This window comes from Poecilia reticulata, chromosome 20 (assembly GCF_904066995.2).
Source record: "Poecilia reticulata chromosome 20, P_reticulata-male-v2, whole genome shotgun sequence".
NCBI lineage: Eukaryota > Metazoa > Chordata > Actinopteri > Cyprinodontiformes > Poeciliidae > Poecilia > Poecilia reticulata.
The window spans coordinates 23,852,204-23,872,171 of record NC_088849.1 but is presented as its reverse complement, the minus strand read 5'-3'; the positions used below and the strand labels follow the sequence as shown (position 1 = coordinate 23,872,171).

Sequence of the window (19,968 nt, the reverse complement as noted above, 5' to 3'; positions counted from 1 at the left end):
TTTTGACACCAGCATGCAATTTCAATTTGATTTTGATCCATTTGACAAAACGTTTAAATGCTTTATTACCAAACTAATGGACTATTTTCTTTGTTATTAATTTAATTTTTAGTTATCCTACTAAACCACCTTTATCTTTAAATTAAACAAAGTGATTTTAAGTGAGCAAACTTTTCATTCTTTCACAAATGTAGCATATTTGAGTATTTTCAAATAGTAGTTGTTACATTTGTATTACAGAACAAAATCTGGGAAAACTGAAAAGAAGCATGGCTTAACCCTTTTCAGATCATTTTATTAAGAAAATAAGTATAAAAATATAAATATAAAACAATATGACTCGGCATTCAAATAGCATGAAAGCAGTGTGTGACAGTTTCCTACAACATACACTTTCCATTACATTTTACACCTACATGATGAAATGAATTCACAGTTTGACAAAAAGAAACTCCACCAACCATTCACATGAACATAGTTCGTCAAACAGATATAGCAAATAGTTTATACGATGTCCATCATTAAAAACACTTTGTACATTTACAGTATTTAATGGAGTTGGCTGGAAAAGCCGTCGGACTCCTTCCCCCGTTTCCCACCCAAACCGAGCCGGCACCATTTAACATTGATAGTATACAATACTACTATCGTTCATGTTGATTACAAAACACATTATTCACACCATTGTTCACAAAAGTCCTAAAATTTAAAGGCATCTTTACTGATTATGACCAAAAAAAAAAGCAAAAGACTGAGATTTATATTGGATCTGCTTATAGAAAACTCGCTTCAAGTCTCGCTCTGTGTTCGAATTGTCCAATCGTTTACAAATATCGCCATTTTGTTTTGGTTTTAAACGTTACGGGGTAAAGAAAAACTAGTTACTTTCACTTCGGTAACTTTGTTGGAAGAAAATGTACATTTTACTTTTACTTGAGTAATTTTATTAAGAGTTAAATTTCTGGATTTTCTACCTACTCAGTGAAAAACAAACAAAAATTACCAGCTGCAGTTTTAGCTAAAGTTTCATAAGATTTTTATAGAAAGAAACAGATTTGGAAACAATTGTTTTTCCTTTATTTTGTTATTGTTTGTTACTGATCTTAAATTATTGTGCTATAAAGAATATTGTCACCTCCCTAAAATAATGGCTCAACAGTGATTTTTCCAAAACATGTTCTAACCAATAAAATGACTTTGAGGAACCTGATGCTATATATTACTTTATAAATGGTCTCAAAACAACATTAGTGTATATCGTGATAAATACTGGGGCAATTTATCGTTAAAATTTTGTGAGTGAAGATTTACAATATAGCTTTCCTGTTTCCAGGTCACTTTTGGCCAAAGATGACTTTTAGGAAGCTGACAGTATAAATTACTTGAAAATGATCTAAAATAACAATGTTAACATAATCATGATAATTAGAGACAATATATCGTCTAGAAGAATATTGTGAGTCATTATTTCAAACATAGCTTTTCCGTTTCCACGTCATTTATGAAACTGATAATACATATTTTTCAAAAATTATCATTTATCACGATAATTAGAGACAGTATTGTCTTATAAAATTTTGTGAGTGAATATCTCAAACATAGCTTTAATGTTTCCACGTTACCTTTGGCCAACAGTGAATTGTAGGAAACTGACAATATACGTTACTTTAAAATGGTCTACAACAACAATATTATTGTTCATCACTATAGACTATCATTATTCAAATTTTGTAAACATTTCAAACATAGCTTTCCTGTTTCCACATCACAATTGGCAAAATGTACTTTTAGCTGATGATATATATTACTTTAAAATGGCATCAAACAACAATATTATCGTTTATCGCGATAATTACTGGGACAATTTATCGTGTAGTAAAATTTTGTGAGTGAACATTTCGAACACAGCTTCCCGTTTCCATGTAATCTTCCACATGAGGGTTTAATATAGTGCGCATGAGTTTGTGCATTTTCACGCACATTTGTAGGTGGAGCAAACAGACAACCAGTTGACTATCAAGCTAGCTAGCAAACTAGACAAACAGATAGCTTGATAGATATTAAGACAGACAGGCTAGTTAACCAACTAGACAAACATGTGTCTGGCTAGCTAGTTAGCCGAAAGGACATTGAAAAGGAGTTTGGATCGCAGAGAGACGGATGGCTTCGTTTAGGTCTCTCTGTCGGGGCTTCTCCCTATGTACATCTCCGCCAGCTTCTTGAACTGTGGTCCCCAGTTGCTGAGGTAATCGTAGTCGTGGTCCCCCTCGGTGGCGGCGGACTCCAGCGAGCTCAGGGACTCCGCCAGGGACCCGGTTCCCTCGTACGCGTAGGTTGCCAGGGAGTCGTAAGGGGGCGCCGTGGGGTCGGCGTCGTTCTCCTGCAGCCGCCCGTTTATGAAGTCTCTCACATCCGTGTTATCCTTTATCGGTGATGTCCTCCGAAAGGGAAACAGCATTTCGGGTATGATGTCCCTGCGAAGCTTGTTAGCATCCATCACCTCCGGGTTGCGCAGCGTGCCGATATCAAAGGCCTGAGTGTCCTCCTCTCCTCCGCCCTCGTCGTTGTAGCTGACAACGTTGTCTCTGACATCCTCTTTGGAGATGATCAGAGGCTCCTTCTTCCTCTGTCTCCTCAGGGCAGCGAACAGCACCACGATCACTGCACAAAAACAGCAGAGAGGGAGCGCGGAGCATAAGATGCGTGCCTCTGAACATGTGTCATGCATTAGGGAGCAAAAAGCAGAAGGGAGACACATTTGCTACCAGTGACAAATCCCTAACTCTGCCTCGGGCGTTCACCTCCTATTATTAAAGATTCAGTGGAAAAGCTTTTTCTTCCCCTTTTTCTCCTGAATGGCACTTTCACTTTATAAAGTGCGCCGCGGTTCGAGGATCCCATTTTACACTCGTCAGCGAACATCTTCATATTTCATCTCAGGGGTGAAAACGCTGCCATGGAAGCTGCTGGAGTTGAGCTGTGCAGCTATTTCACATTTAGTTTCAACAATTTGTTGTTGTTTTTTTACAAGGTATCTGAACAGCAACAAAAAAAACAAACATATCCATAACCCATCCATTACTCACACCGATTTTAACAAAATATGTTAACAAAACTGCTGTAAAAAATCCTGCAAGATTTAAAATTGTGTATTTTACAGAAAATGTAACTTTAAATCACTTTTAAAAAATACAAATCCAATTTAGACTTAAAATTTAAGTTATAAACAAAGCAGCTCGATTGTATTCTGAAAATATTACAACTTTATTCTTGGAATGTTGAGTTTATTAAAATTTGGCTTCATTTTCAAAATATTACGACTTTATTCTCAAAAAATGTCAACTTATCAAAATATTACGACTTTATTCTTGTATGATTTCCACTCTATACTGGTGCGAGTTTATTCTTTAAAATTTTAACTTTTTCTCAGAATAACATCGCATTATTTTTCAAATGCTACAACTTTATTCTTGCATAATTTCCACTTTATTCTCGTAATATTATGACTTAAAATCTTTTCTCTTTTTTTTGGTGCGGCTCTTATACTTTGTCTTAAATTAGTATTTTATTCGAATTAAAAAAAACTCAGATATATTTAAGAATCTTCACCAGCGATGATGAACCTGATCAAATAAGGACAACTATGATTTTTCAAATTAAATGCAAAGAAGTTTGTGCAGGAAATGTAGGACAACATGTAATTATTTAAAGGGCATAAATTTGATGAAGTGAAATTCTCCCTCTGCCTCTTCCTCTCTGGTTTTTCTCGTTTTTCCTCCCAGTGGGCTCCGCAGCGCTCTGCTTGCCTCCCACCTACGCGTTAATTGCAATGCTTTCAGCATGGGCTGAGGCCGTTTCAGACATTAGGACGTTTGTGACTGGCCAGTGCACGATTTCAGACAAAACATAAGTGCAGCTCCAGCTTCCTGCATTTCTGAGTCAAATGGAGGTGAATGAGACAGTCTGTCAGGGGGGTTTCAAAGGCAAAAAGCTTCAGATAATGAGCAGATGTCATGATATTTTGTTTGACATGAGAGGCATAAAAATTCAACCTTCAGTTCACTTGAGAGGCTTGTTGAGATCTGCCCACCGGATATTTGTTTATATATCTGGATTTTAAAATGCAGACAGATGGAGGAAGAGCTGGTCTTTTCTGAACTGCTTGTGTCATTAGTCTGGTCAGAGGAAAAACGAGGATAAAGATGGGGTCAGTTCAACACATGGAGAGAGTCAGAGTTTCTTATAAACAGCAGTGAGTACGCCCACACATGCATGCTAATTTATGAGGATTTTTTTTCTGAAGTTATCGTGATTATTCTTACAACTTTTGCACAGCTTTTTGCAGCACGAGGAATTATTGTAGGTTTTTTTGGCCAAGAAACTCGTGTAAATTAGGTTTTAGGTCTCATTTGCTCTTTACTACTTAGATAAATAAATAAGATCCAAATTATTCCTAGGTCAGACGGTTTATTGTGGCCAAAGTAAAACTATCCATCCATCCATCCATTTTCTTGCACCCTTGTCCCTCAGTGGGGTCGGGAGGGTTGCTGGTTCCCATCTCCAACCAACGTTCCGGGCGAGAGGCGGGGTCACCCTGGACAGGTCGCCAGCCTGTCGCAGGGCAACACAGAGACACACAGGACACACAACCATGCACACACACACACTCACACCTAGGGACAATTTGGAGAGGCCAATTAACCTGACAGTCATGTTTTTGGACTGTGGGAGGAAACCGGAGTACCCGGAGAAAACCCACCATGCACAGGGAGAACATGCAAACTCCATGCAGAAGGACCGGGGCCGGGAATCGAACCCAGAACCTTCTTGCTGCAAGGCAACAGCTCTACCAACTGCGCCACTGTGCAGCCCCAAAGTAAAACTAAGATTTGCAAAAAAAAAAAACTGATATTTTGAGATAATCTCAGAGTTTAATCTCAAAATTTTGTAGAAAAAACCTGTAAATTTCTCAGTTTTAAAGGTGACAATGTTCTAGAAAAAACACAGAAATGCTTAGATTAATCAAAAAGATTTCTGGAAAAAACTGAATTTTCTGCGCTCCAACAGTAACGAATTGAAGGAAAAACTAAAATTTTGAGATTCAGAAAAAGGAAAACTTTTGCATCTAAAAAATTGAAGTTTTTCTAGAAGAAAACTCAAATTTTGGAGAAGAAAAAAAATCAAATTCAGATGAATCTCAGAAATTTCCTAGGAAAAAGCGCTGAAATTTCTGAGCCTCAAAAGTCGAAAGTTTACTGGAAAAAACTCAGTCTCAAAAAATTTTAACATTTTGAAATTTTAAATTTGCAAGAAGAAACTCAAAAATCTTTTAGGAAAAACTTAAATTTGAGTTTCAAACCTGTAAAGATTTCGCCCAGATGTTAAGCGCTCTCTTTAGTTTTCACAGGAAATCTTCATCTTGGTGTAGTTTGTGTTTCCAGATCTTTACCATAATGACAAAAGACTGTTTTGAGTTGGAGATTTTGCCAAACGTGGTTCCAGATTTTGCTGGATAAACAATCTGAATGCAACACTTTTCATTTTGCATTTATGTAATTTTTGGAGCACAATGTCCCCTTTTGCTTTGTGCAACTTTGTGTTGCTTTTCCACATGAAATCTCAATAAAAACTGGTTGTAGTGCAACAAAATGTCAAAAATTCAAAGGGTCTAAGTACCTTTCCATGCGCTGTATAATTTTGGGATTAAAGTGCATCAGTTTACTGGAGCAAAGGCCCTTTTTCCCACCGCCAGGAGAAACCGTCGTCCCTCCTGATTGTGTCTGTATAATTTGTGCATCGGCGTCGGTGTGAAATGTAAAATCTGCAGCTTGAACTCCTGTTTTCTTTAGAAACTTGATTGGATTTTCTAAGCCCTTTTCATCTCTGCCGTCCTACCTTTTTCATCTACGATGTGCGGCTTATGTGGAAAAATAAGATAGGCATGAATTTTAAGTGAAACACAGGGCAGCTGCCTCAGAGTGAAATGGTCTGGCAATGCATATAAATAGCTCACCATTTTCAGGTGCTCATTCGCTTGTCATTGATATGCATTTTACGCAAAATTTTACACAGTTACAATGACTTGGAACAATGTGAAGGACTGGATGGTTTGTTACGCTATGCAGCTTTAGAGAGCATCAGCTAAAGGATGCTCAGGGTTTTGAAATGCTGCAGGGTTCTGTTTGTTTGTGTGAAACATCAAAAATGACCTGTGATGACCTCTGATGACCTTGACATGTATGAGACAAGCTGCAGCAGTTTAGAGAAAACACTAGAAATCTGTCCAGTCGCTTTCTTTTAAAATCTTTTAAAAGCAGTAATCTATAAACGTAATGAAATGCTGCCATTCCTGTTCACAGATGCATGATTAATCTGCCTCTACAAACATAAATATTACAATTTATCACTCAGTAGAGCTCTGACTTGTGTAAAATTAACATTTCTCCTCTTTTGTATTGTTACAAACAGAACAGAAGTTCCTTATCCCAACTCATTTGATCAGTAATGTGGATTTTAATCAAATACAGTTAAGATAAAATAAAAAAAGCAGTGGAACAACATAAACCATGTTAAAGTAAAGATTTCTGGCTGTAACGCCACACTGTTATTTTGTAACTTGTTACTTTGTAACGGTTGTTATCTTGTAACTGTTACTTTGTAATGGTTGTTATTTTGTAACTGTATATGTTGTTACTTTGTAACTTGTTACTTTGTAACGGTTGTTATCTTGTAACTGTTACTTTGTAACTCACTTTGTAACTAACAGTTGTTACTTTGTAACAGTTGTGACTTTGTAACGGTTGTTATCTTGTAACTGTTACTTTGTAATGGTTACTTTGTAACTTACTTTGTAACTTGTTACTTTGTAACTAACAGTTGTTACTTTGTAACAATTGTTACTTTGTAACTAACAGTTGTTACTTTGTAACGGTTGTTATCTTGTAACTGTTACTTTGTAACAGCACCATAGTGCAACATGTGGTGCTACAGTGTAGCTCCTAACATTCAGGTCACATTGTTACATTGTCACATTGTAACTCCATCGTGTTTGGAAACTGTAACTGCAGTGTGACATTATATCATCCCATTATTATAACGTATCGTAATTTAAATTTTAAGTCTCACATAAAATAATTTTGGTCATTTTATCTGACTTAAAACTAGAGATTTTATTCTGATTTGACTTCAGACTGTGGGTTTTCTATTATTTGTATGAAAATATCTGGTTTCATCTCTAAATTAAGTCTTTTAATCAAACTTTAGATTACACTTTATTACAAAACTATGAAGTCTGAATGTCAAGGACTTTCCAAACCTTGAAAACAATTACAATTCAAGCACTTTCAAGGGAGGCTTTCAAACTTTTCCAGCACCATGTTGGGGATAAAAACAATACAAATGAACTGAAGAAGACAGTTTAAATTCACTATATTTTAGAATTTGATGCTGTTAATAATGTCTTGACATGGTGTTTGACATTCTACAGTAGAGACAAATTAAATTAAAATGCAACATTTTAAATCTAATTATTTTGGTAATTCTGACATAAAACAAGAGATTTTATTTTTATTTCAACTTTAGAAGGTGACAAAAAAAAACACTCTTATTTAGGTGTAAGAAAATATTTGGACATTAGATTAAACCTTGAAAACACCTTTTTAAAAATCCTGGAAGATTTCGAATCTACTAGGATTTCAAACCCTGAAAATGTGTCGATCTGAGACCAGCGATGGATTAATTTCCTCTCCTGCCACAAACCGCCACATGGGTCGGATGCTTACTGAGCAGGATGATCACGCAGAGCAGGATGGCCACCAGCGCTCCGGTGGTGAGGCCGTCTGAGAAGGGCAGCACCTCCGGGCTGCAGGACTGCATGTTGCCGCGGCTGTCGCAGGCGCAGACGCGCACCACCAGCGTGCTGGTGCTGCTCTGGATGGGGTAGTCGTTGTCGGAGATCACCACGGGGAGGAAGTACATGCTCATCTCACGCCGGCTGAACCCGCCCCTCCTCGTCAGGATGTTGGCAGTGTTGTCTGCGGGGAGACGGAGCGGGTCAAACCAACGGATGTCCTCTTGTCACAAATGTTTGAGATAAAAACTGAGAATTTGTAAGTTGTGACCCCAACAGGTTCATTGAACAGGTTGGGATGGATCCATGAGCGAAACACAGATTCATCACATCTTTTGCACAAAATCATTCTTGGGTAATGAGATTTTTACAACGGCGTCTTCCACCAAAATGTTCTGAGTTTGAAATATAAAAAATTTAATGAGTTTTATCTAAAAAAAAAAAAAAAGTGGAAATTTCTGACTTTGAAAAGTCAAATTTTTGCTAAAAAGACATTTTGACATTATCTAAAGAAAAGAAAAATTCTTGGTCCAAAATAAAAATAAAAAATAAAAAAAAGACATTTTGAGACTAATCTCAATTTCTATTAGTAAAACTGGGAATTTCAGTTTAAAAAGTTGAAAATTTGCTAGGAAAAACTGAAATATTAAGATTAATCTCAGAAATCTTTTAGAAAAACGGTGGAAATTTCTGAGTTTGAAAAGTTTAAAATTTTTCAGAAATACAGAAATGTTTATATTAACCCGAGAAAGTCAAATTTCCATTTTTGTTCTTGCAAATTTTCAGATTAAGATTTCAGATTAATCTAAAAACATCTGAGTTTTTGCCTCAATCTTTTTACTTTTGGAGTTTCAAAATGTTCTTCTTTATTTTACAAAATGTTGGAAATTAATCTAAACATTTTACTTTTTTTGGCAGAAATTTTCTCCTTTTTGTTCCATTAATGATGCTATAATAAGCCATTGCCGTATTTGGTCTGCTTGATTCTGCCTATTTTGATCTCCCGTCACAATGAGCTGTTTTAGGGACGCTGTCACTTTAAATCAGCAAACTCAATCTGTCTAAATCCAAATAAATGACCAAACATTTTATTGTTTTTTTTTTAACATATCAGTTTTATATTAAACATTCCATCCAGGAAAAAGAGCAGTTGAAGTTGCAGGAAGCTGCAGCGACTCAGAGTTTCTGTGTTTCTGGTACAAATGTCTCCAACTGTGTGCTGGGAGCTGAACTTAATCCTACCTTCCTTGTCAACGATGGTGAAGTTTGGGTTGGTGGCGCTTATGCTGAAGACAAACTTGTGCCCGACAAGCGGTTCGTCTGTGTCAACAGCGCTTATTGTCTGAATCAGCTGCAGAGGGAAACAGCAAATAGTGAGTATTAGGGATGAGAAAACATCCATAATTCTTCATAATACAGGGGTTTATTGGGGATGTGATGCGCAAATAAGACATTTATGCATGAATCTTGTAATACAGTGCTCATACTACAACCTCCTGCAAAAGGGTTTCAAGTCACAAAGTAGACTTTTACTCTGAAAAATGGACAAAGAGGAAACTTAATGTGTTTTAGACGTAAAGTTTACACAAATGTAAATACAGTGTCTAGCTGTGTTGACAAAATCATCTGGAAGGGAAATCGAGTTCATAATTCAACGCATTTCATTCACCTGTCCTGCCTTGACGTTTTCACAGACGAAGGTGTCGTAGGACATGGCGAACTCTGGAGCGTTGTCGTTGACGTCCAACACCTTGATGAACACGGGCACTCGAGTCGTCTGCCGAGGGTTGTCTGAAACACGAAAATGAAGCTTTGTCTCGCATTTCAGGACTGAAGAGAGCTGTTTAAGGAACTGAAGGAGGAAGTTACTTATTTCGGTGGCCACCACAGAGATGTTGTGCCATTTGGACATTTCTCTGTCGAGGGATTTCAGCGTTGTGATGGTGCCGTTCACAGAATCGATGTTGAACAGCCTTTCAAGATCCGTGTGTCGGTCAATGGAGTATCTGCAAGAGGGACAAGGACATCGTTAGCAATTGGTGCTAACTGTAATCTCTAAATGGCCGATCCGGCTTGGCTAAATTTTCTGGGGGGTTTTCTGAAGTATTCTTGGAAAACTTCCCTACCCTGGGAATTTTTTTCATAAAGCATTTGAAAATACGGCATTTAAAGCTGGAACACACAATGAAATGCGAAATGCTACTGGACATGCTATTGGCTGGTGTTCGTAAAGAAGCCAATAACAGAGCGCCAATCATTTTCCTAGTAGTTGATTGGCTGGAGCGGAGATGAGAACAGTGTTGCCAGATTATCCTCCGAATAGCGCAAATTGAAATGGCAAAAATAAATAACACACCATTTTCGGAAGAAAACAATTTTCAATAAGGTTTTGTGCTGGGATAAGGTGTTTATTGGCCATATTAAATAAATATTGTTCCGAAAACTGCAATGGAAATAAATTTTTTGCATCACGAGTTAATCACAAAAGCACTGGGTTGATGCAGGATGTTACTACTGTCAGAAACGCAAAAGAAGACGACAGGAAGTAGCTTCCACATTAGCAAAATATAGACAAAAATTTGTGCGTATTTGGAATGGAAAAACAGCAACTTTTAGCTTATTTTACACAATACTAGACATGCATTAAAAGATGAACATAAACAAGTAATTTCCTTTTTTTGAATTGAAAAATTTACATTTTATTGGAAATAACAGCATTTATTTACTGAATGTACATTTTTTGTATATTGAATGAAATTTTTTGCATTAACTGAATAATAATTGCATAGCAGAAGATGCCTAATAGAAACTTTGTGTTTTTGCAGAATTTGAGCCGTTGAAGCTAAAACCAAGTCACTTTAGGAGTTCTGGGTAGAAAATATCTACAAAGACATTTTTATTTCAATTGCAAATGTATATTTTTTGTACAGTTTTGTCTAAATTACCTCCCTGAGTGTGTTGTTCTGTCAGCGAATGTCCTTTTTGAGTCCCTGTACCCCAGTTAATGATTAATAAATTAGTTGATTATTCCACTAATCGATTAATCATGATTAATCGTTTCAGCCCTAAATACAGTACATTGCAAATTGTGGCTGTAACGTGATAAAAATGTGAGAGTTGAAAAGGTCTGAATGCTTTTGAAACATTACACCCAAAATCTTATTTCCATTTTAACTGGAAAAGAAGAATCCCTTTAAATATACCCTGGACGATGCTGAGTTGTAATTGAAATTTCTGGCTTTAGGCTGAATGTTGGGTTTTGTTTGTTTAATTTGCATAGATTTGTTTTTTAGCAGTCAGAAAAGAAAGAAGAAGAAAGCATATTCTCTTTTGTCAAAAGATGACGCCTCTCTTTTTTTCTTCCTGGAGTCGGCTCATTTGTCATCGTCACCTCTCATGCTCAGCCGAGATTTGAATATGCAACACGAAGCGCTGCGTGGTGTGCCACAGCTCCTGCGACGGGGGACGGGCGGCTGCCATATGCGCGCCGAACGGTTTCTGTGACCCACGCGAATCAATACGGCAAATTAGGAATGTTTGACTTTGCGCGGCGCCGTGGAGGGAGCTTACATGATTCTGGGAAATAAACATCGTCTGTATTCACTTCGCCGTCTTCCGTTGGGAAATCTCCAGTAGGGACCTCATGAATAACACTCCTTCTCTCCCCTGTCGGAGCACTGACACGTGGGCGGGTTGATGGATTAGATAAACCTGGTGGGCACATTTTCATCTTCACTGCATAAAACTGACAAGGAGACTGTAAATCCACCATATCGCACTTCTTTCTGTATTGATTTTTCCTTTTTGCTGGTATAATTGAAGAAAGGGGAATGAGTTTCGAAGAGATCAAATTAGGAGGATGAAGCAGAAAGCCCACATGGTTGTCGAGGAAATGTTTGCTTAGCGGTCTATTGATCTAGCCTTAAGTTTGTAGAATGAAGCTGATTTCATTTCATGCAGTTACAGTAACTCACAAAAGTATTCACACTGAAAGAATCGATGCATTTCGTGAGGATTTTATCTTGTAAATCGACATAATAGGATAGAATATTTATTGTCCCACCGTGGGATTGGTGTGCAATCCCACTATTTAGCTCAATCCATCTTAAAAAGGTGACCTGTGTCTCTTTTAGCGTTTCATGTAAAGAAACTTCCCTTTGACTTAATTTTAAATATATTACACTAAAGTTTACTGTAAATCTTTGACAGAATGTATTAGAAAAAGGAATGAAGGACACAAAATGGAGTCAAGGGTAGAAGATAAAGAAGGAAGAAGAAAAGAAGGGAAATTAGTTGATTATTTCAATAATCGATTAATACGATTAATCATTTCAGTCCTACTTCAACAGGTGAAAAGTTCAGATCTTTCTGCTTGAGTTAACATCAAATACAGCGTAGAGCTAATCTGATTATTTGACTGACTGATAAATAATTAGATGAGAAAAGGTGCTTACATTTTTAATAATTTGAACCAGGTGAAGCTAAAACTGCAATTTGAGGTAGTTTTAGACAAAGTTTTTCTATCTTAAATGCAAAAAGTATGTTGTTTGTACAGTTTTAGATTAATTACTGTTTCAGCAAATGAGCTTTTCTCGATCTACTCCAGCTAATGATTAATCGATCACTAAATTAGTTGATAATTACTTTAGTAATCGATTAATCACAATTAGTCTGATTAATCGTTTCAGCTGTACTTCCAACATGTGAAAAGTTGACTCCTTTCTGCTTGAATTAACATCAATATGGTGTTTAGCTGATTTGTTGACTATTTGATTTACTGATTAACAACTGGACAACAAAAGTTGCTAAATAGATTTTTAAAAAGTAATTGTAGTATTTTAAATGCAAAATGTTTATTTTTGTAAAGTTCTAGCTTAATTACTGCTCTCAGCATGTCATTTCAGCAAATGGGCTTTTTTTGAAAGTCAGTATACTCCAGTTAACGAGTAATCAATAACTAAATTAGTTGACAATAATTTTAATAACTGATTAATCACGATTAATCATTTCAGCCCTACCTCTGACATCGATATGTTGAAAGCTCGGTCCTTTCTGCTTGAATTAACATCAACACAGTGTAGACATAAACAGTAGATTATTTTTGATTAATCAATTAATAATTGGTTAGCAAAAGGTGCTTCATAGGAAATTTTTTTAACGGATTTCAACCAGGTGAAGCTAAAACTGCTACTTGAAAACTTTTGGGTAGAACATATTTACAGATAGTTTGTTTAATCCTATATGCAAGATGTTTATATTGTTTTGGCTTAATTACTGCTCTTAGTTTTTATTTTAACCATTAGACTTTTTTTAGTCTGTATACTCCAGTTAATGATTAATCGGCAATAACAAGTTAATCGCGATTAATCATTTCAGCCTGTCTTCTCACATCAACATGTTAAAAGTTCAGCCCTTTCTGTTTGAATGATCAATTAATTAAGAAGTCTTGGGTGGGACATATTTACAGATAGAAAACTTCTTTGAGTCTGTGCACTCCAGAAGTCCACAACTGAATAATCACAATATCACGATTAATCGTTTCAGTCAAATCCAAAGCCTGTAAATCCCTGAAGATAACTCGTGTGGGATCCTTATTGTGAGAAACGTACTTCACTGGCTTGTTGTCTGCGTCGGGATCCCTGGCCAGCACAACGCCGACGAAGCTTCCGGCGGCCGTGTCCTCGTGAACTTCGATGATGTAAGGGTTGCGGGCGAAGACGGGCGGCTCGTCCACGTCCACCACCGTCACCTTGACCGTGGCGGAGTCTTTGAACTGCACGCCTTGGATGAACCTTTCGTCTATTTCGGAGTTTATCACCTCCACTCTGAACTCGTAGTCCCTCTTACTTTCATAATCCAGCGCCTGGAGATGAAAGAGCACCAGAGAAGGAAAGCTGTAGACTTTTCCATTTAAAAGAGAAAGCCTGCCTCCGGGATTTTGATATGCGATTCATTGCGTTTCATTTGTCTGCCTTTATCTTACTGCCTCTCTAAATTCAGAGTAACAAATCCAAGTCAGGAATACTAGAAGATCTTAGGGGAAAACTAAAGAGAGTTTCTTGCAAAAGGCTCCTTTCTATTATTCATTTTACAGGCTTATGATATCTGATTTTACACTGCGCTTCAAAAATAAATCCTGTCACCTTTTTCCTTTTTTTGCATGAATAAATGTTTTCAGGGGGCCATTTTTTCTTCATAAGAAAATCATGCTGGGGTTAAATGTTCTGTAATGTTGGGAGGGAGTCATTTTGTAAATCCAGGCTGGCTCAAAAAATGGCTAAGGTTTGGCTGGAATGGAAATATGCAATAAGTTTCAAGTTCATTTCAATCCCAAGATATTTAGGAACATAATAACAACCCTTAAACCGTTAAAAAAAACTTACAGGGATAAATAGTTGACTGGAAAAAAATATTTCTTGTATTTTTCTCATTTTGTCTGCTTACAACCACAAACTTAAATGTGCCTTTTGGGTATTTCCTGTTAAAAAAATAATTAAAAAAAACATCACAAAGTTGAACATAATTAGCAGTTAGGTGAAAAATAATGCATTTTATGTATCAACAAACCAAAAAAAATGGTAACCCCAGGCTGAAAACAGACACACTAAATAAATTTGAATATTATTAAAAAGTCTGTTTATTTCAGGAAGCTTATCTCAAAGTGAAACACATTATAAAGATTAAATGCACCAAGATGGACGTTTGAAATTCTTTGTTACTGTTATGATAATTACAGTTTTGGCTTAATTATTACTCTGAGTATGTTGTTTGAATATGATTAATCAAATATTAAATTAGTTGACAATTATTTCAATAATCACAATTAAGACGATTAATCGTTTCAGCCCTAACTGAATTACACACAACTGATTGCAATGGATTTAATCAGATTTAAAAATACTACAAATATTGTGTAATATTCCTTCATTTCATAATAATCCACTACTTAAAATCCAAGTAAAATACAGGAAGTTCTGAGTGTAACATGATAACGGGGCGATACCTTTTTAATAATGATGACTCCTTCCTGCGTCGCCTGGTCGGTGGTGATGTTGAATGTATCGTGACCGCCAATGATGCTGTACACCATCTTAGCGTTGTCCCCCACATCGGGATCGTCGGCCTTGATGCGTCCGATGGCGCCACCTATCTCCGTAGACTCCACCGTAGTCACTCGGAAGGAATCTAAATGAAATTTAAATGTCTGTTTTTCAGCGTTTTAAGCCTCTATTGAGTCAGTGGAGATGTATTGGGAGGTCCTTACGGTTGGCGAAGCGTGGCGGACTGTCGTTTACGTCGGAGAGGGTGATGCTGACTGTCGTGGTCCCCGAAAGGCCCCCCATCTGTCCGGCCATGTCTTTGGCCTGAATCACAACCTGGTAGTGCTCCTTCACCTCTCTGTCCATGCCAGGTAGAGCTGTCTTTATGGTTCCTAGTGAAAAATATCTTAATTTTATTACATTTATATGACGATTGGATGAGATCTCAAACAAAATCAGATTCCTGATGAGGTTAGAATCCATGTTTGGGTTATTTTCAATACCAGATGTCTACATGAATCTATATGCTCCAGAAGTATTTCAATGTAGAATATGCTGGATTATTCTGAACTTTAAAATTTTCAACAGTTTTACTCCAAATTGCTTAAAAAAAAAATCATGCTAACAGAAGTGAACTCTGGTGCGGTTCAAATGCATATGTGTACGCCAAAAGCAGGAAGTGGATTATACCACACGGCATTCTGGGTAAATTAAACCAAATTAATGAAGAACTAGTGAGAGAAATGACTCATGGTCTTTTATCAACAACGAGAAAAATCCTTCAACCGCTGAAATTTGACGCCACTCTAGTTTTGTTTACATTTCGTCAAGAAGGAAGTTGCGCTCGGTGTCTTCCTCTGAGGTTTTCGTGTTGTTTCCTTCAGTAGTTCTCGGTGCAGCGCCCCCACAGGAGAGGAGGGGAACAGGTTTGTTCAAGAACTTTATTTTCAGTGTGAAAGCGAAACGCAGCAGCTGAAAATATATCAAATGTTACAAATTTGGTCCCCTTTCGAACCGAGTGTACTGCTTTCAGATTGCTTAAAAGGTAAAATCTTACTTTACATTGCTTAAATTATTGTCTGATCTCCTTAATGTTGTGTTTTATTCCGTTTTGTGATACAAATCATGAAAATCTGACAAACATATAATTTCTCATGACATTAGAAAGGCATCAGAGTCCTTGCCGGGTTTGTCTTACCGTGTTCTGAGTCCACAGAGAAATATGGCTGCCCCTGCAGGATGCTATACACCAGCTTAGCGCTGTTTCCGTATGTTTGATCATCGGCGTCAGTGGCGGTCACCGTGACCACAGACGTACCTGTGAAATGCAAAGAAAACACACACAGTCGAGTTCAGCTGCTTGTAATGCTGTGATCTGAGTCAACTTATTTTCTTGTTTGCTTTCAATTTGCATGGGCTGGCTGCAGGCCTCAGAGCGCTTTTCAGCCATGCAGGTTTTTTTCCAGCTTTTAATACCAACCGTGCCCTCATGTTACTGTTTCAACCAGTAGCCAGTGACTAATCTTTAGTGACTAGATGGCCTAAAAACAGGGCTGGAGTTTAGTTTCTCCTGGCACCTCAGTGATTAAACCCTGTTTTTTCTTTTTCCCATTTCATTTGTGCGGATCCTTTGAGCTTTGGTGAGACTGAAACAAGCAGCCAGCTGTCGAAACGAATGCATTTAGTTTAAAAGGATAAGAGTCGAATAAAGATTTTAACTAATTCAAGTTAAGTATATTATGTAGTTTTAGGGCCATACTAAGATTCTTTTTTAAATTATGAGAATAAAGTCATATTATGAGAACACACGTACAAAAATAAAGTTGTAATATTATGACATTATTGTGGAAATATTATCAGAATAAGGCTGTACAAGAATAAAGTCGAATAATACAACAATAGTCATACTACGAGAATAAACTCATTATAATGAGAATAGTCATATTACGAGTATAAAGTCATAATATTACAACTATTTTTGTGATACAACTTTATTCTTGTACAATTTATTCTTGTAATATTATAACTTTATTTTTTATTTCCTTATTGTGGCCCTAATACTCAGTCGTACGAATGTACCTAAAATAGATGAGATGCAAGTTTGTGTTAGTGGTCGCAACATAAATTTGCATTTTAGACAAAAAATTTTTTACTATTTAAACAAAAGAAACGAATTGTTTTATTTGAATCTTTTAATGAATTTCTAATGTTCTATAAAAATGCTTAAGTGGCGAAATGAAAAATCTGAAGAATGTGCCAAATTCTTTATCCGATTAATCAGTTAATCGTCAGAATAATCGATTAATCGGTTCCATTTTTGTCATATCTGCTTCTGGGATCAAGATTTTTGAAAATATTTTCGAATTGACTTTTGTTTCAGTAGCTCATATGTTTCCATGTTTAGTGCTTTACAATTTCAAACATGAAAGCAAATAAAATAATAATTTTGTTTTTATTTTTTTTTTGCTTTACAGCCATAATAAATATGGTGTTGGCAATAAAATGGTTATTTTCTCATTCAGAAAAGAAACTGAACTGTTTATTTGTATCTTTTAATGTATTTCTAGTGTATAAAAATGCTTATGTGGTATAATGGAAAAATCATTTTTATCTAATTAATCGATTATGCTGATGAGTAATCAATTAATCAGTTCCAGTTTTGTTTTGTCGGGCTCAGGGTTTATCAAGATTTCTTCTTTGGAGAACATTTCAAGTTGATCTCTTGTTTCAGTGGCTCGTGTATTTTCAAAATTAATGCTGTACAATTTCAAACATGAAAGCAAATAAAAGAATCATTTTGTTTTGAATATTTTTTTGTTTGATAAATAGGACATCCCACCATTTTGCTCAAGGTTACCACACAACCAGAATCTCGTGGTGTAAAAAAACCCCAAATAACTGAAGCTTACAATGAGCTCAGCTCCTCTTAGACATCCAAACACGGAAATCGCCTCGGTAATAAACCCCGCTTTATCCAGCCGAGCGTTTCAGCAACCCACACTGCACATACTGTCCTTGGCATTCAGGAGACCTCTGCCATGTCCTGTTTGGGTCTGACTGTCTCTGTGCATACTAATGATCCCCTGAACATCTGTCTCACTTAGTTCCTCCACCGATAGCGTAAAGGGAAGAGGGGGTTGCTGATTCTCCATGGCTGGCTGCCTTGATAAAGTAACGTGTTCAGTTTCAACATGTGAGGCAGCTTATTAGTCCACAGATGAGTAGCGGTGACCCTGACACACACCTCTCCCCCGCAGCCTGTGCAGCTGGGAAAACTGAGGACACCCATTTATGAATTCCAAATTGAGTATTGTTATTTGTCATAAAGGCAATTGGTTTTTTGATTTACCCCTGATTGCTCCTGTGTATTAATTTGCAGCTTCGTAATTGAGGATTGATTTCAGCTTGCATGCATTATTTTCATAAGCTTTGTTTATATTCAAGCCAACCGATTTATTCCCATTACTTGAATTCGAATGGAGTGCAATGAAGCAAACACTTAATTGGAAAGACTGTGACAATCTAAACTTTCAATATTTCAGCTGCCTATTAAAAATGGCAAATGGCGTTACTTATTATGAATGCCCAATGAGGCTGACCAAACATAGCAGTCAGAGAACTGCAGACAAGCTGCACATTATCACAGTAACTTGCCTCATATGCATTTTAAAACTTACCATTAATTCACCATAAAAGCTGGACAATAGGTTTTTGCAATAAATGATAATACTGTTGTTCTGAAACCATTTTTAATGGATTTATAATGCAAAAAAAAATCCTCAACGATCAATAAGGTTGAATTTCTAATGAACTTTTAAAACCCTTTAAGGCCCAAGTTTCAAGTCTCCGCCTGGATATTTTTGCTTATTTTAATTGTATTAAGTTCTTTAAATGTCCTGAGTAAATATGTTTGTCCATTTCTCCAACTTTCATTCTCTAGCAGTTATTTTCGCAATTTACTGTCTATTAAAAGAGCGTTTCATCAGAGTAAACCAAAGAAAAACAAACTCCCTGCAACGGCAGGAGTGAAATTACCGTAATAACCCAATATTGGCTGGAAAGCGCAACGTCTCCCTTTTCAGAAACAACTGGAAATTGTCAAGATAGCTCAAAGTATGGTGGAGTTTAAGGCACCACAAAGTTGGCGACATATTTCAGCCGATGAGGATTAACACTGGAACTGGAAGACATTTTAAATGACTAAACAAAACAACAGAACAAATAAAATGAATTATGAAGTCTCTGTAAACAGAATTGTCCCTCAATAAAAGGCTGGTTGAGGCCAAAGCACCAAACTGAAGAATTTTGTCATCCGGTTTTTGGTAGAGAGAAAAAAAAGAGAAAAACTCTACATCATGCAAATGAGTTCATCTTAATTTATCATGCAATTAACTGATTTATTGCTTATTGCAACACTCCTACTTACCATATTCTACTCAGTCTGTACTGACCACCCATAACATTATGACTGCTGGGCTGTAAAATGAGCAGTGTCTATGTCCTGTTTGCCTAGGATTTGCAGTTCATCCAAAAAGCAAAGGGGGCCATCATCAAAACGGTGCAGGCAGGGATCAAAGAACACAGAAAGAGAGAACGGAGGTGCTCATCCAAGCCCTCGACCTCAATAAATCCAAATCTGATGCAATCTAATGGCATCTGCGGGAAGCAAGGCGAAACCATCCTGCAAATCCACAGGGCCCAGAGGATCTAACGCAAACTTTCTGGTACAAGAAACTTACAGGGACCCGTGCTCTGACAGCATAAAGTTAATAATATGGCAAAAAGTCTGACTTACTTTTAGGCAGCTTTGATGTAGTTTCTATTAATATTAATCACAATATGAGTGACAAAAAACTTTCCCTGTAAAATGGAATGGTTTTCTATTTGTCTGCAACATTTTCGAGGTACGTCTGTGCAGATTGCTGTCTATTTTAGGGCTTCAACTAACGATTAATCGATTATTCTGACGATTAATCGGTTATAAAATTGGCACATTCCACAGACTTTTCATTTCATCACTTAATTCTTTTAGTGCCTAGAAAGCAGCAGCATATTCCTGAAGTGAAGCTAAAACTACTA

General features: G+C 36.8%; 1 protein-coding gene across 2 annotated transcripts in view; it reads right to left on the bottom strand.

Annotated features, from left to right (window-relative positions):
- Positions 1–274: 274 nt before the first annotated feature.
- The window catches only part of LOC103456693 (cadherin-10-like), a 41,897-nt gene continuing 22,203 nt past the window's right edge, over positions 275–19,968 (bottom strand). The window contains exons 4-12 of one of the 2 annotated variants that reach the window (XM_008396404.3): positions 16,088–16,207; positions 15,114–15,281; positions 14,853–15,034; positions 13,459–13,712; positions 9,719–9,855; positions 9,519–9,640; positions 9,092–9,200; positions 7,782–8,033; positions 275–2,661 (exon numbers count right to left, since the gene is read on the bottom strand). In XM_008396404.3, coding sequence (XP_008394626.1) covers positions 2,171–2,661; positions 7,782–8,033; positions 9,092–9,200; positions 9,519–9,640; positions 9,719–9,855; positions 13,459–13,712; positions 14,853–15,034; positions 15,114–15,281; positions 16,088–16,207 — 1,835 coding nt within the window. In that variant the 3' untranslated portion in view covers positions 275–2,170. Of the gene's footprint in view, positions 2,662–7,781; positions 8,034–9,091; positions 9,201–9,518; positions 9,856–13,458; positions 13,713–14,852; positions 15,035–15,113; positions 15,282–16,087; positions 16,208–19,968 lie in introns of both variants that reach the window. The other variant, XM_081601498.1, reaches the window with a different exon arrangement.